Raw genomic sequence first — 26,544 nt, 5'->3', positions numbered from 1 at the left:
CCCCCCCCCGGGTCTCCTCTCTCGGCACCGCGGGGGCTCCGGCGCCCCGGGATCGGAACGGACGCCGCGCACGCGCCGCCCACCCGTGACCTCACTGCGGAGACGGAGACGGCGGCGGCGGAGACGGAGACGACGGCGGAGACGGCGGCGCGCGGGCACGAACCCGCCGGCGGCGCGCACCCCCCCGCCGCCCTCGGCCGCCGCCGCCGCCGCAGCTCCGCCCACTGTCTGGGGCAGCGGCGGGAGCGGCCGCCCTTCCCCCGCCGCCTCACGGCGCTGGGAGGGAGCGCCGCGCAGACACGGCGCGGTAAATCGCGATGAGATACAAGAAAGCACGATAAAATGCGACAAAACGCAACAAATAAACGCGTAGCCATTTAAAGGGCCGACCGGCCCCGCGTTCCGCCCCGCCGCTTCCCCTCAGCCCGCAGCCGCCGGGCATCGCGACGCGGCCCCCCGCGCGCAGAAAGAACCGCAGCGTTCTTCTCACGTGTTAAAAACTGGGCGCAGTGCTGCTGCCCAGACGCGCAAAGCGCTGCCTTGGCCCGAGACGTTTTGTTGGCAGGTTTTGCCTTTGATGTTCACCTTAGAAGTCAGTGCCTACCTGCGGCTGTTCCCTCAGCTGCGAGCACAGGCTGGGGGACCCCTGGTGCTTTATACGGCGAAAATAATAAACTGCCGGCTGTATAAAGAGGAGAATAGGGTATAGAATAACTGCATAAACAGCTGTGCCCGGGCTTTTAACCGTAATGCTGTGATCATAAAGACACTAACAGTTATATTTATTTTTTAGAGCTTAGAGAAAAGCATTTGACCTTTGTGTTATTAAAGAACTTGGGTAGAGATGAAGGAATCGTAAATCTGAAATAGAGCACGACCTCAATTTTTATATTCAGTGCAAAGCATCATTATAACGGGGAACACGGTTTTACTGCTGCCATGTTGCAGGACCCTCAGGCAAACGCAAGGCTTTTCCACGAAACAAAGGGGTATTGAACAGAAACCTTAACTTTGTTGCAGGATGTAAACCTCCAAGTCGCTTGGAATTAAGCGTGCTTTCTGGCACTACTTACAGAAGGCATTGCATATAACGGCTATAGAAAAACACAACTTCTCTTTTCACAGATAGAGAAAAGGAAGGGAAGGCATAAATTCCTTCCACTCCATATAGGCCAAAGAAAAGATAAATGCTTCCCAAAAACTGAAACCAACATTTAATCACAGGGAAGAATGAAATTATTGGAGAAATTAATTTTCTTCCCTTTAATATCCTACTATTTGGCCTCTTCCATCCTCATTTTGTTTCTCTATTTTTATTGTAAATCACTAAAGATTGACTCAGCCCTTCCTCAGGGAGCATTTACCATAACAGCTATTACCATGATGGGAAGTGCATTTTTCCTCCCTTACATCTACCCTACTGCTTTCTAGATCCTTTTGCCAGACATAGTCTGCATAACTCATTTGTAGCAGCAGAACCACAGCTGAACCCTTTACATCTCAAACCACCAGCCTCTGTGCATCATATGAGTTATGTGAACTGGGACACCATCAGGACTGAGGCCTCTGCACTTTGCAGCCATTTGAGATTCAAAGCAAGTGAGGTTTGTGCTTCTGAGGAAATTTCATGACACTGAACTATAAACCAACTCCTGGCTCATCTCTGCAGCTTACTGCGCTTGAACCAATTAGCAGCACACAGTAATTAATAAATACTGGTCATTCCACCTCGGTTTGGTTTCAATTATCTTTAAGTTCTGCTTAATTCTTTTTTCTTCTGCAATAAAATGTTTGAGGGTGGGTCAGTAACTGGAAATGCAAGCACGTTCGTGAAGAACATTTCCCCCTATCCCCCATACTTATTCATGAAGCATATACAAGCCCAAGGGAAACAAATAAGAAGAAAATCTACCAGCTTCATGGACCAGCTGCAATTGTTCAGACATTCTGGACATTCCTGTCTTCTCTAGCCTCTAGAATTTAGGATCTGATCATAGAAATTATCTACAAATGCCAACCACTGAAATGTGCTACATCATATTTCCATTTCAAATTTACTCAAGAACCTGCAAGACTTATAACATCATAGCTAGAATGAACTATGGATTTAAGGCAGCAACGTATGTAGGTGGATATTACATCTTTCATTAGTCCTGCTGATGTCATGGAAGCTTAGAAATTCAGTATCGTCATTTAATTTGGGTTTTACAAAGTTCTGCATATTTTTCAAGTTGCAAACCTCCGTGGTAACCATTGTGCTGGAATGACAACGCTGCTATAGAGCTACAATCATTAGGCACCATAAGCCAAAGTTCGTAGGTAGAAGGTTGTTCACAAGATGTTAACTCCACCTGCAACTCTTATGGCAGACCAGGCAAAGCAGTTCCAAAAGGCACTGCGTAACTGAGACCTGCATTACAGACCCTTGTATGACAAAGAAAGAACCCCCCCCCAAACTAACCCTGCTCCTCGCACATATACCTTTAGGTTGTGCAGGCCACGCTCAGCTGTCTCTTGGCTTGATACCTCTTCCACTCACCAGGAAGAGCAAGTGAGACACGTTAATCTGTATTTCTAAGCATAGATAAATCCTTTAAATAACTGCATCACAAGCAGAGAAGAACAAAGGACACTGAAACAAACTAACTGAACTCTTCAAGAAAATACAAAATGTGGTAGAATTCCCTTCTTTTGAAAGAGCCTCCAACCCTCAAATCCCTCTTTTCAGGAACACACCATGATAATTTCAGATACATTTCTTGCTTAAACTGCTTACTACGTCACCCGTGAAGTCAGGATGTATGTTTAGCATTTTTCAAGGACGTATAGATGGTGCAAGCTCCTAGTTTCTTTTATAGAGCATCTTTAACACAAACAATTGCTCAGACTGAGCAGAGAGCAGTTGGCCACCAAATTGAACAGAAACAAGAAGCGTGCGTGGGGGGAGGTCAAGCATTTAAGATATGCAACCATCTGTAGCACTTGTCTAGGACTGCTGATATATACTGTTAACAACAAGCCAGACTGCAAGAGGAAATGTCTTTTAAAATACGATACAAAGATCTTAAAATACAGATATATTAAAATACTGCATCTGTAATAGGGTATGAGGTAAGTGCCCTTGCCCTCAGTTGGAGATTCGAGAGAGTATGATGGGGGGAGTCATGAAAGAAACAAAAGAAACCATGCAAAGTAAGTACAAGGCATGAGAGAACCGCTCTAAACTGCAAATTCCCAGCAGCTGCAGTGATAGCACAGAAAGTTGTTGTTGTACTCCCTCCCTGGATGCTTAAGGGTCACCTGAAGATCCCAAACAAACCCCTGTGTTTTGTAGCAGTAGTTTGTTTTTGAGATTAATACACAGCATCCTAAATAAATGTTTTATTTGAAGTAAAAATTGTGCACAAGTAAAGAGAACGATTACACAACAATGTTCAAGACTGTATTCCATACGAAACAAGAAAGTAGCAGAGACAGCATGAACGAGCAGAGCACCCATAAGAACCTAACTCGCATCCAAAAGGGTCAGCCCACAGAAATACACCACACTTCTGATGCAGACACTTGCTTCAAAATTCAAAGCCTACTCAACTGTTCACATGCCATATCCCTTCTGAATACACAACAGTTGCTATCATGCTCCACAGTGAAAAATAACTTACTACCATGGCACTTAGGAGAAAATTAAAGTTTAACAATGGATGTACAGTCATTACAGATATTTATCTCAGTGGCAATAGTTAGATGTGTAAATAGAAAAGGTGTATTTTCTGTGACACTATCTATAAAAAGTTTTGCTTTGAGCACAAAAGGCAGTGCTCTTCTGTGATGAGCAGCAGAAATCCCTTCCCTACATTAAGCTATTTTGCTCGATATTGTACATGAAATTAAGGAACTGTACAGAGAAGGCTTTTCTTGCTTGCTTTCAGTAACTTCAAAGCTTACTATCAATTAAGTCCCAATGTCTTAACTAGTCACATGAGTGCCAAACACTTACATTTATAACTGGATGCAAGCAGTTTAATTTCACGTGAAATAATAGTGCTGAAGTTATCAGCTGCTCTTTAAAAGTAGATTTACTCTGATTTTTGACACAGGAAAGCATACGACTTGAAGCCAAGAGAACCCAACTTTCAACAGTGCAGAAATTTAACGCTTCCCTGGAACAGAGGTCCCTCCAATTCATTCCCAGTTTTGATAAATTCAGCCTTTTTGGTTCCTACTCACCTTGCAAAGAAAGTACACACTAAGTATCACACTGTGAGCTACTGTGCTTGTACAGTCTCTCCCCTTGCAGCTAACATATAAGTGAAAAAAAACACACACTTGAAGATCCATGCTGTGAATTTACAGTTTTACCACACAAGGATTTTCACAGAGACATTGCCTAAACAGAAAGTTTACTAAAAGCTTCAGATAAGGTTTGCTAACTTGCATTTACAGACATGTAAATCTGCTTTAAGTAACACTAAGTTGACTTACAGCTCTTATTTATATAAATACAGGTTCTTTTCTTCAATGTCTCTTAATCCCTTTTCCCCAAAAGTAAAAAAGTGGTACGTTTGGCATTTCTTCAGCCTAAGACATTCAAAGCTATTCCCCAAATATTAAAAATAAGAATTAGCTGTGCAGTATATTACACTGTTTGCTAAAATGAAATGTAATAATCATACCTCCTAAAGCCCCAGTTTGAACTGTTCTATTTCTTGTAATTGCTTTACTATTAGCTCCGAGTCTACTACCAACACTAAAGGTTTGTTTGTTATTACAAGTAACTACTGTAAGTGGAAAAATTAAGGAAGTCATTGTGGACAGCACCTATTTTTTTCTAGATGTGCCTTTTCCACTGGCAACGTGGAATGCATTTCCATCAGTATGGCAGTAAGATTTAATAGTAACAACAGAAACAGGATGAATGGTAAAACAATGCCCTTACCTAGGCCATAGCTGTAACGCATGCAGTTCTGGTACAGTAAGACAGAAATTGTAAAAGCAATAAATAATAGCATGAGGTCCTACATTAGTCAGTTTTAGCTGCCTGTTCCTGCTGAATTGCACTCTGCAGATTTTAATTTTTTAAAGTATTAACTGAATTCCATTTCTACCACCCACATCCCTCACTGAAAGGGAAAGGCTCAGAAAGGCACTCTGTATCAGACTGTGTACACTTCCCCCCTGTATCACTGCAGAGTGAAGCCTGACTCTAATACTGAGTTAAACACCACCTTTGGGATGGATCAACGTACCTTATGAGAACAGCCAATCCTTGACCTATTCTGCTTCCCTCACTGTCATTTAAATCTGAAGGGCAATAACATAGCTGTAACTTCTGTATGTAAGAACAAGGAAACCATATTTAGATTTAGAACTACAAGTCATGAGATCTTACTTGTCTCGCTGGAATAGTAGAATTCCTTTAGCGATATTTCATTATGTCCTCTGATGCAATTGGTATTCTTAAAGTAGTAAAACAACTTTCCTTTATCAGAAGGCTGCACTGGCAGGCTATACAGCCAGATCCCACTGTTCAGTCAGGAACCCCAGAGACCAACTTCAAGTTTGGCAAGACTTCTTGAAAATTTACTTTTTAAGTATTCTGGCAGCCCAAGGTTCAGCATAACAATTGCCCCAGGTGATAATTGATACAAGAAGAAATTTTGTGAGTCATTCACACTCGGTGGCAATGGTATGATGATTAGTTACTCATTTTATGCTAGTGCATCCAAATGAAGAGATCTTTATCCATGCAGAAAAAACAGAGTAACAACTGGCACAGTCCAGAAATGGAGAATTCAGACGCATTCCTCAGCTGACATCAAAAGAGGATTTATGTATTCAAAGCCTTCAAATTCAGACTGGTCAATCTTCTTCACAATATCACTGTTAAGATTAAAAACAGTTGTTAGTTTAGCACAATTACAAGTCAGTAGTATCAGCTGACAGTTTGGTTGTTGTTTTTTTTTTTACCATTTAGACCTGTACAATAGACTGCAGTTGAAAACATTCCCTTCTCTCTTTTGTGCCTCCCTTTCCTTACAGTTAATACTGTTTGCTTCTAGGCCCTGTGGCAGTAACAAACACACCACCCCTGAGGAGCAGCAATTTGGCAGCTCACAAGCAGGAGTTCTCCCACAAAACACTTTGTAAGCTTTTAAAAGGAACTGAGAACACTGGGATGCGACACTGTTCTTGCATTAGTAAGTTCCCTAACTTACTTATATATTTTGCACCAACACAGGGATAAAGAAGGAAGTTGGATTTCAGACTTAAATAAGGTGCATAGGTAACATTTAACACTTGCTGTTTCTGCTTACAAATTAATTTGCACAGTATACAGAACCCAATAACAAACCTAAAGATCATGTATGGTGGTTCAGTCAGGACAGAAAGGCACTTCCTATACAATCCCAAATCAGGACACTCAGTAGGCAAGATACCACAAAACCCTCTGCCAAAACCAAAACATTACCAAGCATTATATCAAAGCTTTTCAGTCAGGACATGCTCACTCGATTACTAACAACTGAAAATACCCAAACAAAGCACCTTTTCTTGTCCAGAGTATCCAAGATAAATCCAGTCTAAATCCAACATTCCAGAAATATCACCTCTTAGCATAACACAGAAATAAACCGCGTGTCAAAACCAGGTTTTCTCCTTCACACATTCAATTCCTTGCAAGTGACACCACTAAGATTTGTAAAATAGCACTTAATCATCCTTCTCCAGACTAGAATTCTTCCCCAGTGATCACAGATTTTTTTACATCATGCCACAGCACTATATTTAACCCATCCACACCAAGTCTACAAGGAGGAGGCAACAGACTCTGTACTACAAATACAACCAACTGATGAATTTATCTAACCCCTTCACTCATTTATTAAAACATCTTAATTCCTGCTTTACTTACTCATCATCTGGAGTGAGCTGCACAGGTTCATTGGTGAACTGGGAATCAAAGTTATCCAGACCAAATTCTCCAGATATATTTGGCTTAAATGGAGGCACCACTTGCTTTTGTTCCATCTAAGAATAAACACAGTGACATCAAGAATGAATTACAACCTACAGAATTATTTTTAAACAAGGCTAGAAGTTACTCATTCCGTATGCCTTCTGAAATACTCTACTGTACTCATTGTATGTAAAAGGTTCTGTATTACGACTGTGGTATGCCAGTTAGCAACTTAAGGTTTGTATTGGCTTTGAAGTTTTGTGGCATCTCCCGCAGTCAAATGTTGTCACATCACTGCTGCACACAAAGAAGAGTCCAACAGGCACTCACATACCAGATCCCAATCAACATTGCGAAAAAACGGATGTCCCTGGATATCTGCAAATCCTGTCTGAGGGTGGCAGCCTAACCGCTCCTTTGGATCCTGGGGAAGAAAACGTTTCTAAGTGAGAGCCATGGCAATGTTATGAATGCTGTGAGACATTATGAATTTTCTGTTAGAGGTGCACTGAAGAACCAAGTTAGTGTTATTTATTTTGTAAAATGCTCCAATTTACTTTTGAAACAGATGTGAACATATAGAAGTCCAAACTTGAATAACATATAAACAACCACCCCACCTTTACTCGTTTTTATTCTAGTGGCTTTAAACGTTTCAAAGCAAGTGAATTTGACTCTCCCTCCTCAACAGGCAGCTTGCCTATGCCAAGTTGATTTGAGACAATAACTGCAAGCTACTGATAAATACAGCTGAAAGATTACTATAACACTTCTCTCCACTAGGAGGCTGTAACACAACGCTCTCGGTAGAAGCAGAAAGAAGGAAATGAGTCAACTTTAAAGAGGACAGCTCTGACAAGTCTCTTATACAAGGGAAAGAGCTTCTCTGATTGTTTATAGATGTCCCACTATCACAAATAAACTACAAACATCTTTAGGTACCCAGATCATCTGCTAAGCGTGTTCAATTTTCCAAATTAAAGAAATTATTTAGAACATTTCTAAACTTTTTAGTTTGAAATTTACTTCTAACCCTAGAATAATAATCTAAAGCTTCAGATTCAAAGACAAGTATTTTAAATAAGCTTCCCAGCCCTGTTAGAATGTTACAGGATTACACCTTTTGTACCTTTTTTCTACGTACAGCAGCTAACGTAGATCTGCTACACATCAATTAGTCCACAAACTTCCTACCTTATTAAGGAAACTCTTCAGAACGCCCGCTGCTTTCACAGAAAGGGATCGAGGAATTCGGATCTGCTTTTCCAAAATTACTGCAAGAAACCAGTATTTATATCAGCTTTTGCATCTTTAAAGTTAGACTAAAGGTAAGTAGAAACAAAGTGCTGAAGTACATGAACGCTCATGGCAGTTACCTTGAAAAAGATAGTCTTCTGTGTTCTGATCAGGATTGTCAGAACTCCCGACAATATCAAACGGCGACCTGCCTGCCATCATTTCAAACATGAGGACACCAAGCGCCCACCAGTCTACACTGAAGCCTGGAATTCACAAGAGGAGATACTGATAAAGAAGTTGTAGAGCAGAAATAAAAACAAGTCTTGCTTTAGTCCTAAAAATGTTTAGAGAAGAATTAGCTTAAAAAATTTAAGTATTGATAGTCCAAACACCTGGTTTATATGGACTACCAAAAAAAGGAGAGGTAACAGCTGTAAACAGACATCACTTGGTTTGTTATATGCAGGGTAAAAGGAAATTCTGTACTAAGAGGAAATGCAAAAACTTTAAAGGGTGATACCATAACCTTAACAAAGTCTTAGATTACACACAGGCTTAGTCATTGCTAACCAGCAGCATGTTATCTGGGAAATGACAAAGAAGGAAGTACATGATTCTTAATAGTAGCAAGACAGTCCTTATTCTATTATGCAGCGCTGAAGAAAAGAATCCAGCAGCTAGACTGAGACTGTTTATTCTGTAAAACTTGCTTGTGAAAGGAAGGAAATCTTGTGGACTTCTTCAGCAAGCGTTTGCAAAGACATTTTCAATTTTTAAACACCAAAATTTGTGAAAGGGACATTCCTTATCTAAGCTCTTTGCAATACCTGTATTACTATCCCTGCTGCCAAATACAAAGGTCCAAAAGTGAACACAATTCAAGGCAAGCAAGATATATCTTTAAGAGTATAAAAAATGGTTATAAACAATAATTAACTCAGAAGACCCATGCTATTCTTTCAGAGTGTCAAAAACAAGATCAGAGAGCAGAAGGTGGGATATCTTATTTGTTTGTTGTGATATTCTCAGCCTTCCCTTTGAAGGGTGCACTCACACCATGTTAACTCAGATGGGTTCAGGTGTCTAACAGAATTCCACCCCTGATCAACTCGGGGGAGAAGCTGTGATGAGCTGAAAGTTACAGGTAGCTACATGGTAGCAGTGAAAAGCTCAAGTTACCGTAATCTTCTCCTCGAAGAATTTCAGGAGCAATATAGTTTGGAGTGCCACAGAAGGTGCTTGTCGTATCGCCAGGCCGCAGCCCTTCCTAAACAAACAACCAACAGCACTGTCAAAACAAGCTGTGTGTAATTCTCTTCCACCGCACGCTTTCTAAAACTTTTATTTGCCTCCTGTCTCAACACAAAAATCCCTTTGAATTCCAGGCTGGGACATATTTGCTACACAAAAGTAGGTTGCAGCTGACATCTCACCAGGATGGCTTGTACCCACTGACAACAGTTATTAAACCTTTTAGCTAGTCAGCTCCATGACATGCAAGTGGAAATAACTGAGATGCTGTGGAATGGTTCACACGTATAAAGGAACAGAAGTTTCACCTTTTTAAGTCTCTGCTTCTTTTAATTTATGACAATTTCTTAATTGTTGCTTTTACTACTTAGGAAGAAACTACAGCTTACCTTGCACATGCCATAATCTGTGAGTTTAATATGTCCTTCAGAATCTAGTAGCACATTATCTAGTTTTAAATCTCTGTAGATTATCCCTCGTTCATGTAAATAATTCAATGCAAGGCTGATTTCGGCAGAATAAAACCTAGAATAGTAAGATATACTGATTGCCCAAGCAGTCAAACTGACATAAAAAAACCAACAAAACACTCCAGACCACAAAAACAGTATTGGTGGTACAGTACTTTTTAAATTGAGCCCTATCTATTCTATTGTAATTTTTAAGCAAGGAGACAGATAAGTTGTTTATGATCACACAGTCATTTCTACCCACAGTCAATTATTTTTTCTTAATAATATTCATGTCTACTGACATCAACCCTTTCAACTCATAACCTGAAACAAAACACACGCAACAAGAACTCAGTATTTGACTAGACAGCAGGCCATGGTGGTTCTAGGAGAAACATATTAATATCATCAGGTAAAAAATACCACAGAGCAGGTTTTCCATAAAAACATCAGAATCAGACTGCAGTCATCAAGCGTAATGCAATAATACAAGAAATTTATTAGTGCCTCCTATTACAGCTCCTCCTTGAAACAAAGATACTGCAGCTTGCAGCACTAAAATGAGAATGCAGTTAAGGATTTCAGAAATGGGAAACATCTGGAAAGGGTTTGTTAGTTCACCACCATGATCTGCACTACTGCACTGTGCCAGAAATCTACCTGCTCTGATTTGCATACCTGGCATGCTCTTCTGGCAGTTTTCTCTGTCTTTGCATGTGAAACATCAGATCTCCTCCATTTACGTACTCTATAACAAAGAATAACCTGAAACACACAAGAGTGAACACAAATGATTGTACAGAGGTTGAAAAACTTTCTTATCAACTGAATATTTGCATTCTTGCAGGTGTTTCCTGGGCAAAGTCAATTTAACTTCTCCCATTTCTGCAGCAACACAACTGGCCTCACCTTGGAACGAACTCCCAAAGTTAAAAATCAAGAATACAAAGTCTCTCTAGGTAGCTTGTTTATTGCTAAAGGAAAGCAAAGGAATCCTTCCCACATTCTTAACCCATTACAACTACTGCTTTGTATTTGTACATATGTGACTATATGGATAGACTAACATAGTTGCTGTGCACATGGCAGAACAGACCCTTTTTTTCCCCCATTTTTCTTCAGGATCCTCTTAATCTCATTTGCTTATAGTTAATACTGTTATTGCTCTTCAAATACTCTTCTCACTTAACTCTATCAGTTTGCCACCTTCTCCTACTGCAAGGATACTGTTTAAGTACACAGTATTTTATTTGTACTGAAAATTATTACTATACAGAACAGTAATATTGTAATGTCTTCTACATATAGACACAAAAATCAATTATTTTCATCTCTCTTTCACTGTTTCTCATCTTAAATTAAGGCACAATTTTCCAAATCCTGACTTGTCATCAAGGAGTCTAGGCAAACCTGAGATCCATTTCCTTACCTTTCTGTACTTCTGATTTCACCTCCCTTAAATCCTTTTTTTTTTTTTTTTCCTCTTTTTTTTGCTCCCTCTCTAGATTGGTCTTTACCTCACACTCTCAAGCACATTTTTTCCCCTGCTAGTTGCTTCTCTTCCTTTCTAGCATCCTTATCATAACACCCAATATTTCACACATTTTTGCATCTTTCCAATCTGAGAGCTTAGACGATAAATGTGACTTTTGTTCACAAAAAGCTACCGTGATTTACAGCACATTGACTTTCACTACCTACCTAACACTTAATCATTTAAATAGGCTTCAGATGTGCCTAACAGTATGAAATATTTCTTGAAGAAAAGACTATCATCATCTCCTTTACCTGCTTTCTGTCTGGAAGCAAGAGTGCAGTCCAACAAGGAAAGGATGATTTGAAGCCTGTTCAAAGACATGTTTCTCTGTCTGAACCCAATCAATATCCTATTTTAAAAAAAGCAACATTCAGATAAGCATTGTTGTACTTTGTAGGGCAAGTATTAATGACAGCATAAGGATAAACTGGTGCTGATGAATGTGAAGAAGTCACAAGAGAGGCGGGTGAAATTAATGTCAGAACTAGAATAAAATGAAAAAGCTCTTGAATAGCAAATCAGTCAGTCAAATCTGTACAGAATACCCTAAAGAACCATGAATGAAATCTTCAGCAGCTGCAATCTAACAGCTGACTGCAAATGGTAGCAAGTTTCCACAAATCACTGTGTATGCTACAACCAATCTGTAAATGGGGATGCTTGATTTAAAGAGCAAATAAAGTAACATTGTGAGGTCCTCCTCTGTGACAAAAAGCAAAAACCCTCACAGATGTGAACATATGAAAAGTAGACTCCACCTCCTTTTTCATCTCAGCAAGCAAAAATAATAGGAAACATATGGAATATTCTCCAAAACAAGGAGGCAAGAGAAGCGTATTAAGTGCTTTCTGCACGAGCAGTGCTTAGATGGCATCAATTACAACAGTGACACTGGTTGAAGCAATGGGGCTCTTGACAAAAACCACTAGCACAGGATGACTGCTGTAAACTACGAATCTGTCAATGAACACCTCAAAAGCAGTCATCTGTCTTGTGAACTTCTTGCAATGCATTTTCAAGTAACTGAATGTTTAATGCATAGGTTTTAATTCATGATGCAGACTCAGATGTCTGGCTTCCCCTTTGTAACAGGCATTAAAGCTGTTCAAAAGAGTTGGCTGAGTAATTAACAAAAAGCTTGCCTACCTCATCATCATTGACGAGTTCTTTCTTCACCACCTTCATTGCGTAAATGCGTTCTGTTTTCTTCAATCGAACAAGCAGTACTTTAGCATAGCTGCCTCTTCCTATAACCCGGAGCAAATCGAAATCCTGGAGACCCAGACTGGAAGAAGCTTTGCCACTTTCTCTTATGCCCATTGCCTACAGACAGAGACACTTCTGAATTCACCAGCAGGCTTGTCAATTTTAACAACTGTTGTTGCTGTTCTTTAAAGAAAGTTAGCACTTCAAACAGAATAGCACAATAAATGCACAGGAGATTCAATTAACACTTGTTATTCTTAAACAGCACTGCCAGGAACAGGAACAGAGGGAAAAGGAAGAAGGTAGAAGAAACATGGCAGATGAAAAACCAATCAAACTGGAAAAATTTGGAACGCTTTCTAAATCAAAGCACATCTCAACCCAAGTTTTAAAAAAATCAGCTTGAAAGACACACATGCAACCATCGAGTGAGCAATCCAAACATGCTCTATGTACTAGTTTTCATTCTGTGATGAGTCAAATTACTAAGACAATAAAGAGTGACAGAGTTGAAGATCTCTGAATACAGTTAGCATGGTTAAGATACTTTACCTCTTTTTCTTCACCAACATGATCTAAGCTCTCGTGACTTGATGGATTATATGGAATCACTAGAGATGCAAGGAAAACAATTAGATTTATGGAACACAATGCTATTTTCTTTCTCTTCAAAACTTCCACTCATTAGTTGAATCAAGGAGAAACAATTTAAGTGTATGTATTATCAGCATTCAAAACTGTGTTTTTTTTGTTGTTTTTAAGCTACCAAAGTCATTCTTTTTGCAATACTGCAATAACAACTGTTAAGCCTAATATAAAGTTGTGATTGTATTTGGAAAGCTATTTAGACCATTCTTGCCATACTATATCTTGTGCAAAATAGCACTTCTTGCTGTTGTTTAACAGATCATTGTCTGTGCTAAAATGGAAATGTCAGGAAATCTTGTTTAATTTTTTTCCTCTGTAATTCTGTTTAGAGCTTTTTGTTTGTTTAAGGAGGACACTTAAACTACACAGCTTACTGATGGAAAAATGTAAATAATAGCCTAGATTCTTCATCTTTCCAACAGCTTGTTAAACTGCAGGACACAGGAAATAGGAATTTTTAAATTTAAACCCCCTTAGTGTTTAAAGCAGCTGTCTTCTTTTTCTTACCCAATGAAAAGAAGTAAAACAGAATTTTTGAAGTAATTTGTTTAAAGTTACTGTGTTTCATTTTAAAACCCATGTTCATGTTTCAAAGAGAAGTACTGATCTTACCTGATTCTACGTTATCTGGATGTACTGATGATGGATCCATAGGCATTATTGGTTCCTGCAAACATGCACAACGTTTTTTGTAACAGACTGTGAAAAAAATCTCTGAGAAATATAATCTTTTTTTAGATGAAACCACATCATTACTGCTCTAGTCCATACAGTATAAAAAGAATCACTGTAGCCCTTATTTTACCTATTTTCCAGAAAAGTTCCTAGAAGCTATTGAAGAAAACTTCATACAACAGAGAGAAGGTAGTAGACTAAATGCAAAATGAGTCAGAAAATTGCATGTACTTTAGCAGTTTTATTAGCCAAATAGCAATTTATTAGCCAAATAAATGTATGAAATAAAGACATCCAGTCAGCCGCTTTTAACATTAAGCTACAAGTGGCATTCACCTGTTGTTTTTCATGGGGACTTGAGAACTAAAGATGATTGCACTACTTGGGAGAAAGTCTGAACTCTCATGCCTCACCTTCCTTTCTTATCAAACAAAATAGTCTGATAATCTAACAGATGTTTAGAGAATTTACTTGGACTTCATTCTGAATACGTGAAATGTATTCATGCACAACATACACGTACAGATGAACACTATGTAACTACCTGCCACCTTTCCTTTCACCACCTGACACAGAAATAGACAATATATGTAAGAATTAAGACCTTATTACTGAACAGTTATTCTGCTAAGCATCTCTGGTATTTTTTTGTCACCACAAAGAGTGACAACCTTTTTAACCTTCACCTACTGTGACTGTTTGCAGAGCATATTTTGAAAGCCGTTAGCAGGAAACAAGCTCTTCTATTTCATTTATAACTGCTTTTTAAAGACAACGTTTCAGACAAACCCTACTTACTGGCTGTAGTGTATGACGACCACATTCAGAATTGACCAGTTTGTGACACTTCTTGTGAACAAGGAGTTTGCAATTGATGCATTTATAGCCCTGGCGACCCAGGCCCCATATTCGGTCGCTGCAGATGGCACAGTGAGCTCGCTAGGATAAATCAATAACACTGATTAAAAGCAAAGCTAAGTAACAGAAACTATTCAGTCACACTTTTGTTACTGAAGAACACAGGATAGGAGATCAGAGAGACCCCTACTTAAGTTACTACTGTACCAGAAAAGTCTATGACAGAACTTTAAGATAGAACAGGCAGATACAACATAGAAAAGCCCAAGAATTACAAATGAACAATAAGCAACAACTGCTTATCAGAAAGAGCACATTTACATGGAAAGGTGCAGGCACAGTCAGCCTCTTCTGCTGCATGTGGACCCGGAGAGACGTGAGTCAACTGCAGGTCAAAAGCAGTGCAGATGAATAAGCAGGCTCCTGTGACCAAGCTAGTTTGCTAGGTCTCATTATCTTTATGTAGAGGAGTCCTTAGGCTTGAAGAGAGAAAGGCAGGAAAGCAAAAGCTTCAGCACACTTAAACCACCAGCTTACAGGAAATGGGAAGATCACCACTCGCTGAAGGACACTCACAACACAACTCAAAAGAACCATGAACACAGGGCACCTACAAAGCAAGTGGGATGGTGCCTTGACAGCCTTTGACCAGGAAGAGGTCAAGAAGGATTTCTCAGAGCATTGTGTTAAAAAAAAAAAAAAAGTTCAGTGAATAATGCTGAATATGAAGTTTAGTGGAGATAATTTTGAGCGTTATTTAAGCATGTGATTCACAGCTTAGAGAAGAAGGAAAGAATACCGAAGCTGTCAAGGAACCTTGCTTCTTTAATTTTTATTTTATTTTTCAGATACAAGCAGCAGATAGCTTTCTTGATGCTTAACTGTCTTTGACTATTGCTTATTGAAAGTATCAAAATTGGCCTATTGTTTTCGGTTGTTTATTTGCCAACAGAAGCGGATGTTAGAGAAACATCTCAGGTTTTGTTTAAGTTATGAAGGAAAACTGTGCATCATAAGCAACTCAAAGTATTCTTAAACAACTGCAAATGCACTTTCAGTTCAGTTATCTAAAGCCAGAGCTAAAGTCTGCCTCTCTGAAGATTTTAAGGGAGCACTAGAACATTTCTATAACAGAGAGCATAGTTAGAGTATACTGAAAAGTGAATTACAACTATTTACTTTTTTTAGGTGCCTGATTCTATATCGATAAGGTTTCCTGAAACTACAGCAACCCAACATCTAAGTACTACAGACAGTCAACAAGAATTAGAATCAGCCTGCCTTTTTTAAGGCAGTAACGTTAAAATCATAAAAGTTAGACAACCCTGTAACATGGTTTTAAGCACCCAACAAGAGTCTCACCCTGTTAAATCGTTTGGCTTGGAAAGTGTGACCATTTGCACAATAGAGCTTTCGCCACCGGCGGGCGCCACGGCGATAAATGGATTCTAAGAGGAAAAACATATGATTATATCCATAAAAAATATAAATGCACAACTGCAGTATTTTCTCATGGATGCTTCTGTGTAAAGTGATTTGCAGAGTAAAGTTTCACTCCTGCAACCTTGTAGGAACACAATGTGCTTTCTTCATTTTTTCCAATTTTGGAGAAAACCTCAAGCAGAACACTCAGACCATCTGAAAGTTAAGTCTGCCTTTCCAAAGTTAAAAGGAAGAGTGAGTCAAAAGGAGGAGAACAGCCCAAACAACACAAGCACTTGTTTGCAAAACATGCACATACCTTACCTAATTCAAGGAGGAGCTGTGGGAAGGAGGGAAGAAGGTGCATTTCAGGAACGTGTCCTGATTTATGGTTGCTTGCACAAATCCTCTAGTATCCTAGGTCCACAGCTGCCACCATTTTATGACTGTTTGTCTTGTTACAGGCATGTCAGGAACCAAAATTGAAAACTAGAATATGCAAAACTATCTCAAGTTGCAGAGCTATTTCAGATTTAGTCTGGAACCTTTCTTTCCCCCCTTCAGAAAAGCAGCATTACTCCAAAGTTAACATTTAAGCACACACTGACATTTGTCAAGAACTTGGATGTCAAGCTGACAGATGTGTGTGTGCACAGCATACCCATCCTCTTTTATAAGATGAATATCAACAGCATAGAAGCCTACATTGAACAGATGGAAAATCACCTCTCATGGTTAGTACATTTACTAACATGACAAAGGTTTTCAGAAAATACTCCTATTACCCAAAGGTTGGTCAGAAACTAATGATTGGACACCTCATTACAAGTGGTTGCAAGCCTTTAGTCACATTAGTCAGCTAGCAATCTGGCAACTACTACAGACAGGAATAGAATAAAAAACTGCCATGAAAGAGGCAAAAGCAAGGAAAGCAGAGAAGCATGGAGAGTTAACAGAAATGCAAAAATGCCTTATTAACAATGACTCAAATGACAAACAACACAAGTTTAACAAAACTTTCTGTTCCTTTTTAATATTTAAGCTGTAGAGACTTGCATTATTAATAGTTATAAGCACAGGAAATCAAACAATAGAATATCAACTTTTTCTAGAATAGAGATTACTTATTTTAAGCATGCCCAAACTAAAATGCCTACTTACTATCTTCTCCTGGGCAAGGCATGCCAGGCCGTTCTGGTACACAAGGAAACACTGCAAGAAAAACATTAGCTTCCTATGAATCTGTTTCAGACAGAAGACAATTTGTTGGGTTAAATACAACATCTGTGTAAGAAGGCAACAGAAATAGAAAGTTGCTACAACGCATTCTAACAGCAAGCAAGAAGAAAAGATGCCACAAAACTCTGTACTGCACATAACAGTGATGCAAGAAAGAAAAAACAACGGGACAGCCGAGTAAGGTAAGTTATTTAAAGATGCTAGCAACAAGTATTGATGCTGGTTTCTCATGTGATCAATCACTGCAGCCAGTATTTGGAAATCTGGACTGTAAGTGAAGCACGTTACAGGGTTCCAGAACAGCCAAGTATGATCTTGCCTGCATTAGTTCTTTGTTTCCAGTGTATTTAGCCACAGCAGCAGCAAGAAGGGAAAACCTGGAGCACATTTACTCAGAAGCCAATCAAGCAGAAGTAAATGGAGACAAGACTGATCAAAAAGCGTAATAATAAAAAACAGAAATACACGTATAGGAGCAGATGAAATCCTTTCCCAGATTTTATGTATTTTTCCTTTCTTAATTCCATAAAGAATACTGACAAGTGCTGACAGCTAAAGAGTGACCCGTGGTCTTTGGCATCCTTTTGACAGACTGCCACAATTGGCTTTAACTGAGGAAGATGGAGTAGTGCAAAAGACTCTGATAACATGAGGTAAAAATTCCAGGTCCCTGTAGATGCAAACATTAAAAGTAATATATTAAATTCCAGTGTACCGTGAATTAGAAGCTCTGAATCCTTGTTTAGTTCATACAACCGAAATGCCTCTTCTAACTCCAGCTGAGAAGAAACCGTACATGGGTCTCCTGAAGGAAGAAAACACCACAAAACTCAGTCTGATTGGTTTTGTGCCGTTCAACAGCCCCCTCACAGTGGTTGCTAAGATAATTATTGTAGCAAACCAAACCTCTGCGCAGTAGTGTTGCTGTCCTTTTTCATCACATCAGATCTTCCTGCCCCATTTGACAGCCTCGGCACTCAGCTGCCTACCCACTCCGCAAACACGAAGTGGAGAGCGTGGAAGGAGGAGAAGGGACATCCCTATTCATTCAGACTCACTGAGGACCGACAAACCAGTTTTTCTTCATGTGTTTTGACACCTGTGCAAACAGCTTCTTGTTTCTTTTTGACAGAAGAAAGGGAGGCTTTCACGAGCGTAAGCAGTGCTTCAGATTGCACACAAAGTTTACAGACTAGAAAGGAACCTTCATAATTAAATCTGACTTGCACTTTTTTTAATTGGTGATCACAACTTAGCTGACTGTGGCAAAAGCATGCAACTCATCTTTCTAACACTGCCCTCAAATTCACAACTTCTCTTTAAAATCTAATAGGGAATAACTGAAATCTTAATTCACAATGTATTACTAATGATGCCTAAGTATAAAAATGATGAACTACAAACATTCTTTCAACACTGGATTAGTAATAATTTTGCAGTCATCCAAAGTAAACTCAGATAAAATATGTCAGGAAAGTGTTTAATTTTGACTTATCTACCAAGAAGACTGAATACAAATGCCAGTTTAGTGTCCACCTTACAGTACACGTCATGAGACAGAGGTAAGAAGAGATGACCAGATGTAGATAAAATAAAAGTTCATCTAAAAAGAAATCAGATTCACTCCATTTTCCAGTTGAACCTGACCATTTATTTGAAATGACTGCATTCAAGCTAAATTCCATCTGCCTTTGTGTCATTAAACTCTATGAGAATTATTTAAACACGATGCTCTACACCTGCAACAACTCAGAAGACACATTTAGAGCACGACAAACAAAAACCTCAGTGACCAGGCAAATCCAGCTGAACAGTTTAGTCACACATACGGTCAGAAAGTAGTGAAGAAGGCCAAGATATCATACCTTTATTCTTTTATTCTTTATTCTACCAGAAGCGTGGTAAACAATTCCATCATATACACATACATGCTTCATTAAAGACAGACTTACTTCTTACTGTAAATCTCCAGACTCATCTCAGTGAAAAGTCCTTGAGATAAAACAGCCAGCTTATTGCAAAATGTCTAACTCAATTGGCACCACAATGCAGCAATTTGCTTATCACCATTGCTCCTTTCTCCTTACTGCATCCGCCTTGTGTATACAGTTTGGGAAAGCTGGTGATAAGCAGAAGAGAATCACAGAATGGCCCAGATTGGAAGGGACCTCAAGGATCTCAGACTCTCAAGACCACAGCCTTCAACACAACTGCCCATACAGCACTTCCAAAAAGCAACTTGAGTCCCTGGTTAGCTTTGAGCTCTCAATAACCTGGCATTCATCCTATTCTGAATAAGAAACCTACAACAAGGGGAGGAAAGAGGCCTATAAGCACCGCCTATGCTAATCACTGCATACAATTACTAATCACTGCAGACAAATCACTGCCTTTTATGTACTGCATCAAGTACTTAGCTGGCTAAAATAACAACAGCTATTCCATAATTTAGATATCTCTGGTGTGGCTCAAAACTTATGTTCAGAACACAGCTCCACAAAGAAAATAAGAGCTACAAGTAAGCTTTTCAAAACATGCCTAACATACACACACAGCTCAGAGTGGAAAAAGGGAGAGAAGACTGAACTTTTTTCATCTGATATAAAACATGGAAAAATGACATGCTGAAGATTAACAAGATTTCAGGGCCAAAATTTCTACAAAAAGTTACTGTACATCACTCAGCCAAGTATTTTCTTGAAAGTACTTTCTCTTTAAAGTTTTATTAAATAGCTTTATGTTATTAGACTCAAGGTTGCTACAGCCGATTCACTCAAAATGCATTTTTTGGTTATATGAACAGCTATATACATTAATTTGTATCAGTACAAATACAAATACAAAATCAGACAAATACTCCAATATGCATCACTTAGGGTTAGTCTGTTTCTCAAATGCTTCAGGTTTAAGGAGAAGCATAAGCATACTTTCCATTTCCTTCCTAGTAAATCCTAGCACTGAATTCATGTTTTGATAGTCACTGAGATTTACGAGCAAACTACAGAACAACAGAAAAACAAAAGTAGAGCTACATATTTCAGTGATTTGAACTAACAAAACTATACTTACAAGGGCACTGGAAAGCCATTACTTGTGGAGTCTAAGTTACTATTACTAAAAACAGACAGTTCATGTCACAAAGGGAAAGAAAATGAGGAAAGGGAGAGAAAAAATAGAAAGCTGAGTACCATAATGATCACAAAGTTGTTGGAAAGCAGGCAGCAAGAATCGATTTACCTTCTTCATCAATCCATTTCATGGTGAAAAGCTGCTCGTTGTCAAAGGAGCACATGTCTCGAACTTCACTGCACAGTCCCTCAAACGAGATGGAAGGTTCAAAATACGTTATCATGATGTCCCTGAGTAAGAGAAAAATAATATTGAGAAAACGTCCAATGCTGTAATTACACAGCATTTCATCTTCACTTCTAATGCTTTCCATGCACCACTGATATAACACACACCTCTTGCCACAGCCCCTTAAAAAAGGAATCTTTAAGCAGTATTAATAAGCCATGACCACCAAGATTCCTTCCTACAGCATTCAGGCTCCACATAATTCTTATTACTGACTATTTGACATTTATTCCTCACATTATCTGCTTTTGAAAAAATGAAGATTTAAATCCCCAAATGACTTTGAAGCTGTGCAAGTTGTAGCTTTTAGGTACATGCAGCAATGAAATACATTATTCCAGTGGACAGCAAGGAATTAAACGCTGCAATAATTTTGAAGGGCATTACTAATGTATTGCTGGTAAGAACATATACATCTTCTCCAAGTAAGTTCTAATTGTGGGGATGGTTTGAAACAGTCATGGAAATTATTAAACAGCAGATCAGAGGGGAAGAAGTTGCAAATATTTAAAGCACCTTTAAGAAGACACGGGTGATGCTTCCCCACAATGACAGGGAAGGTGAACACTGAAGCATGCTCTTAGAATTAAAGTTTACTGCTTTACTGTTATGAAGAACCGGTATTTCTGTTTTAATTATGACTGAGAGTGGTGCTTTAGAAGCATTACCACAACACGCTGACCCACTGCCCTGGTATTTGCTGGGCCTTCAAGGGGAATAGGTGACTCTGGGTCAGTCCTTTAAAAAAGAATGTCAGAGGTACAGCCCAAAGGAAGGTGGAAAGAAAGAGCAAGAAGCCAGGGCTGTTTGCAGCACTACTCTCCAAACAGCTCATAAGCCCACTGCTGGAGCACCGATGTTCCCAGAAAATGCACAGAGATCCAGAGTGCAGGACAGCTGCTCTGCAAACTCCACACATCTAACAGCACGTTACTGACATGCAGCCATCAACCAAAACCCACAAGGCTCTATTAGGAGGCAAAGTCCTAACCTGTATTTCCTGTTTTTCAGGGACCTACATTTTAGGCAGGAGATAAGGCACTGCTTAGCAACTTCAGTGAGTTCCACCTAAAGTTCACCAAAAGATTTATCCACACTACAGTGAACAGCAGAAGTCAGATACACACAATATTAAGACGAACCAAACGACTTAGGAACACAAAGCCTTTCAGTATAGTTACAGTAAAAGCCGACACAAAGTGAAGGAACGCTTCCTACTTGTTGTTACCTTCATGTGCAAAGCAGTTGCCCTATCCAGCACCATCAACAAAAGACACACCAGACAGCAGCAAAATACATCTGGAAAAGCACCCAGCTGTTAGAATGAACACAAACCTGCCTGCACACGTGGCAGAACTCTGGCCAGAGCAGCAACGTTAAATAGAAGGATGGATGTAAATACAAACAAGAGTGCAAGCAACTGCAGCGCACTGCCTAGAGATGAGAAGCTGGCTTTGCACGATGCAGAATGTGAACGATGCTGTCTTTCCACAAGCTCACCTGGCAATTTTAACTACACTGGTGGCATTTTCCACACAGATAGGTCTCGTTCCCAGACTAGTTCTGCTATCACTTCTTCAGATTATATGGTGTTTTCCACACCTCCTGCTCCTAGCACCACACCAGGCATGTCTTCACTAGGAAAAAGCTGTACTGACTGAACCTACCATACAAGATTAAGCTAAATGTGGTATTTTTAACAAAAATTAGTAAGCTATGTAAAAGAATGACGGGAATGTAAAGTGGGCCAAAGCCTGCTGTCTTGTATAAGAAAATACAGAATGCTTTCTCTCACAATGACAAAAGAAAATCCTTTCATTCTGATAAAATCAATGAGTAAAGCTTCTGTTCAGCAGACCTGCCTGCTACAAAGCTATTCTACAGCACAATACCCTTATTTGCCTCCTCAAGACACACACAAGGAACTAGAAAGCAATCTGATTCCAGACAGCCATTTCCACATCTGGATGCTTTAGTTATCTCATCATAAGGAAGCACTGTGTTTTTTACAACTTCTTAGGGATATTGTCTCTCTCTAGAAGACTACCAGCCTCACTGCTACCTTCCCCACGACTTCTCTGCGACCAGACAGCTTTTCTCACTCTTTTTCTTTTGCACCTCACCCACCAGTCACAAGGAGCAGCCCTTCAGCAACACGAACAAAGGGAAAAATACAATGCTGACAGTTAAATGCAATTGAATACATGTAGCTCACTTCTCAGTTCTAAAGTCAAGCTTCTGTGGGAGGCTGCCACTTGATTTATCTGGAGCCTAACACAGCTATCACACATTACATTTGTGAACATACATAGATATCCAGTCACGTATTAATTACATACCCACACATTCATCATACACCTGGGTTAATCTTTTGATTATGCTTAGTGGCAGCTCACTGAAATTAACTCGTGCGAGGCTCCCGGCGAATCCTGCTGCTTGTAAGTAGTTTTTAGAAGCTCTTTAAACTGAGCACACTCCTTTACATTCACTTTACATTCCAGGGGCAACAGAAGACATCGAGCTGAAAAACGACCAGAAAGTTTCAAGACAAAGAACCATGTAAACAGAGGATGTGGGAAATCAAACATTCTTTAAAGAATTGTCTTCTGGAAATATCTGTGGAAGTGCATTTTGATTTCACAGTAAAAATGGCACCGTTTCCTTTTCCAACAAGTCTCACCACTCCTGTAAATGCATTAAAATTAAGAAAGCAGCACCATTGACATGTATTCTGAGAAGACTGCTAGGGGTATTGCTCCTTTGAAACAATACAAACTGTGGGTAAAGGACTGGTATGCCTTTATCTGTACTAAAAGCCTAACCTACATTCCAGCTTACACAGTTAAACCAGTGCAAAATCTATGCCAGCCACTGCAAAGAGCAAGCAGATCTAATCATGACAGAGAGATGGATCAAGTTATGTAGTTATGTGTATATATATATATACATATATATATATATATATATGTAATCAATTATATTAGTCCTATAGGATTGGTAATGCACAGGTAGCATATCTTTCTCACTTGCTCTCACCCACTACAACACAACCCTTCCCTGATGTAACAGCCTCTTGTACTGAACTGACAAAAAGCACCTACAACAAATGAGACAAGCCAAAAAGTAAGCTTTTAAAGCAACATTAGAGACCTAAAACGGGTGTAATTATAGATGCTGTGTAAACGCTGCTCATTTGAAGCTGCTACACTTTGTCAGCGTATCAGCAAAAAAAGAATGTAAACACAGGGAACAATAAATTCCTAGGAGCTGCTGGGAACTCCTGCTACATGCAGTGTGTAGATTACAGGAACTCCTTAAAACAGGGGAGGCTATTTTCAGCATTTCAAGCAATTAGTTCTACAACAAGCGTGGCTTACCTGCGAAAAGGAAATATTAGGGTAAACACAACTTAGTTCCCAACTCTCTGGGAATTCCCACCTCTTATTCCCATCACCTCTGTTTGTTTTAGGAAAATTTTCCTTCCCGGTTTTACATATTTCATGAATTTAAGATAAAGAACTACCACAGCACGGTTGAACAAAACAAAGACCCTTCAAAGAGTTCCTCATGAAAGCTTTTGTCTCGGCTGAGAAAAGCAATTAGGCTCCTGGCCAGACCCGGGGTGTTCTAGGGCTGCAAGAGCAATGCTTGAGCCTCGCAAGGGCCTCACCACCACGTTCCTCACTTCTATTACAAGAAAATTAAGAGAGATTAACATTTCCTGATTAACAATATTTCCCATAAAATCCTCTAACCGACTGTCATCTTCATGCAGTTTATTTGATGAAAGGGTAAACCTCGCCTTTGATACCTGCACTTAGATCCTCAGTCTCCAGCCATTCCCAGTGCGAGTCAACTGCTTTGCTTTGATATCGACTTTTTGACAGTGCTGGTCTGAGAAGCAGGCAATGAGACTGACAGTCAGAGGGGAGTGGAAAGGATGGCTTGTTTAGATCTCAAAACAAATAACTGCCAAGGCATTCAGCTTATCTGTTTGTTTGTTAACCAGCTGCCCATATGACTCACTGTCACGATTAAAAGCAAACCAACAACTGTGTTAACCGAGAGTCAGCAGATGAAACTCAAAAGAAACATTCCAGTGCCTGTGAAATCACTGCCTTATATCTGAAGTGCCACAAACCAGCATTCCAGCCCAGCATAGCAGTTTTCTTGCTCACTCCCACAGCTTCTTTATCTCTGTTCCTGCACCACAGCTTCTCAGTGCTAAGGCAAGAATTTGTATGACCGCATGTGGAAACGACCAAGATTAAAACTGACCCAGCAGAAGAAAAATAAATGTGTTTAATCCAAAGCACTTCCACTTCAGTTCACCGCCCAACCACACGAGCCCTCCTATCAGCTGGTAGCCACATCTTCAAGAAACAGGGGATTGATGAGACCAGAAGGCAAAGATCTGAGAACTTCACACGTAGTTATTCTGACAGGTTCCACAGGTCCTTTACAGCCACAGACAGTGCCAGCCTGTAACGCTTTGGTCAAGAAGAGCTCCAAAGCAGACACAGGCCAGAAACTAAGTGCTTTACCATGTACTAAATGCTCAGCGTGGCTTTTGTATCTCTCCTTGAAGCCATAAAGCCAGATGTATTATGCGTACAGAAAGCCAGAGATACTGTAATCAGAGCACCGACGGTCAGATAAACCTTTTCTTGTAATCCACGCAGGTAGCTGGAAGGAAGCTGCCTCAAACCAAAAACGCAACCGACATTTTTTTCGGGTTAGATCAGCTCGTACCGAACCCACGGACCCGCCGAGGCACGGACCGCCCCGCTGCCCCAGCTGTTCCTGCGGCGCGGGGTGAGCCCGAAGCGCGGCGGCTCAGCCCCATCTGCCCGCTCACAGCAGCGGCCTCCGCTCGAGCGCAGAGCCGCGGAAGGGGAGGCCAGGCTGCGCCTCCTCACCTTCATTCTCTTTCCTCGAACGACGGAGCTCCGCACGCCACCGCAAGCGCAGCGTTGAACGCGGCGCCGACACAAACCTCAGCCCGGGAAGCGACCACCGCCTCCTCTCCCAGCGGCCTCCCCCCTGCACTCACCCCTTGTAGTAGGCTTTCACGCGGACCTGGTGGGCGCCGTCCCCGCCGAGGCCGCCCCCGCCGCCGCCCGGAGCCGCCATGGTGCTGCTGCCGTCCCGCTGCGTCGGCATCCCCCCGCGGCGGGCGGCACCGCGCAGGGCGGCGGGCGGGAGGGCGGCGGGACGAGGGGGGCGGAGGCGGCCGCGCAACCCCTCGGCTCCGCACGGCGCCGGCACAGCACAGGCGGAACCACTTGGGGCGGGGGGGAACCGGGAAAAGGCGGAGAGAGAGCGCGGAGCTATGAAGGGTGGTGGGGAGTGAGAGCACGGCCCAGCCCCGCAGTAGGACAGAACAGCCGCTCCGGGAGCGGGCGGCAGCTCGATCGCTCCGGGCAGGAGGGTGAACAGCCCTACGTTGTACCTGGTGCACCCCAACCCACACTAGGTGGGCTTTCCCTGCGGCTCTGAGAGCACACCTGTGGAGCGGAAAGCTCCACCGTGAAAGAGAAGGGGGGAAGCACCAGCAGCCACAGGGCAGCGCGGATCTCCGCGACGGAGCCGAGGCGCTCCGCGTCAGGCGGGGCAGAAACAACACCCCCGGCCGCCCTGTCTCCCCGACACGTGGTACGGCCCGCAGCACGCCGCGCACGGGCAGCACTGCGGCTGCGCAA

General features: G+C 40.8%; 1 protein-coding gene across 2 annotated transcripts; it reads right to left on the bottom strand.

Annotated features, from left to right (window-relative positions):
- Window positions 1–3,366: 3,366 nt before the first annotated feature.
- On the bottom strand, window positions 3,367–26,005 carry PRKCI (protein kinase C iota). Of its 2 annotated transcripts, none has more exons than XM_042820787.1 (18): window positions 25,896–26,005; window positions 20,723–20,844; window positions 18,201–18,290; window positions 17,408–17,458; window positions 16,187–16,272; window positions 14,765–14,905; window positions 13,904–13,958; window positions 13,196–13,254; window positions 12,584–12,760; window positions 11,689–11,786; window positions 10,579–10,665; window positions 9,838–9,973; window positions 9,377–9,464; window positions 8,335–8,460; window positions 8,153–8,232; window positions 7,293–7,382; window positions 6,914–7,029; window positions 3,367–5,880 (listed from the first exon to the last, which is right to left on the bottom strand). In XM_042820787.1, exons 1-18 carry the CDS (start codon window positions 26,003–26,005, stop codon window positions 5,793–5,795), a joined length of 1,800 nt encoding a protein of 599 aa, XP_042676721.1. In that variant the 3' UTR covers window positions 3,367–5,792. The 2 variants fall into 2 exon arrangements, with proteins under 2 accessions (XP_042676721.1, XP_042676722.1); XM_042820788.1 differs by lacking the exon at window positions 25,896–26,005 and adding an exon at window positions 23,182–23,204.
- Window positions 26,006–26,544: the final 539 nt, after the last annotated feature.

Source organism: Centrocercus urophasianus, unplaced genomic scaffold (genome assembly GCF_019232065.1).
Source record: "Centrocercus urophasianus isolate 14NV4802_14NV808 unplaced genomic scaffold, USGS_Curo_1.0 seq_19, whole genome shotgun sequence".
Lineage (NCBI taxonomy): Eukaryota > Metazoa > Chordata > Aves > Galliformes > Phasianidae > Centrocercus > Centrocercus urophasianus.
The sequence above is the reverse complement of the archived record's forward strand: the minus strand, read 5'-3'. Positions and strand labels throughout refer to the sequence as shown.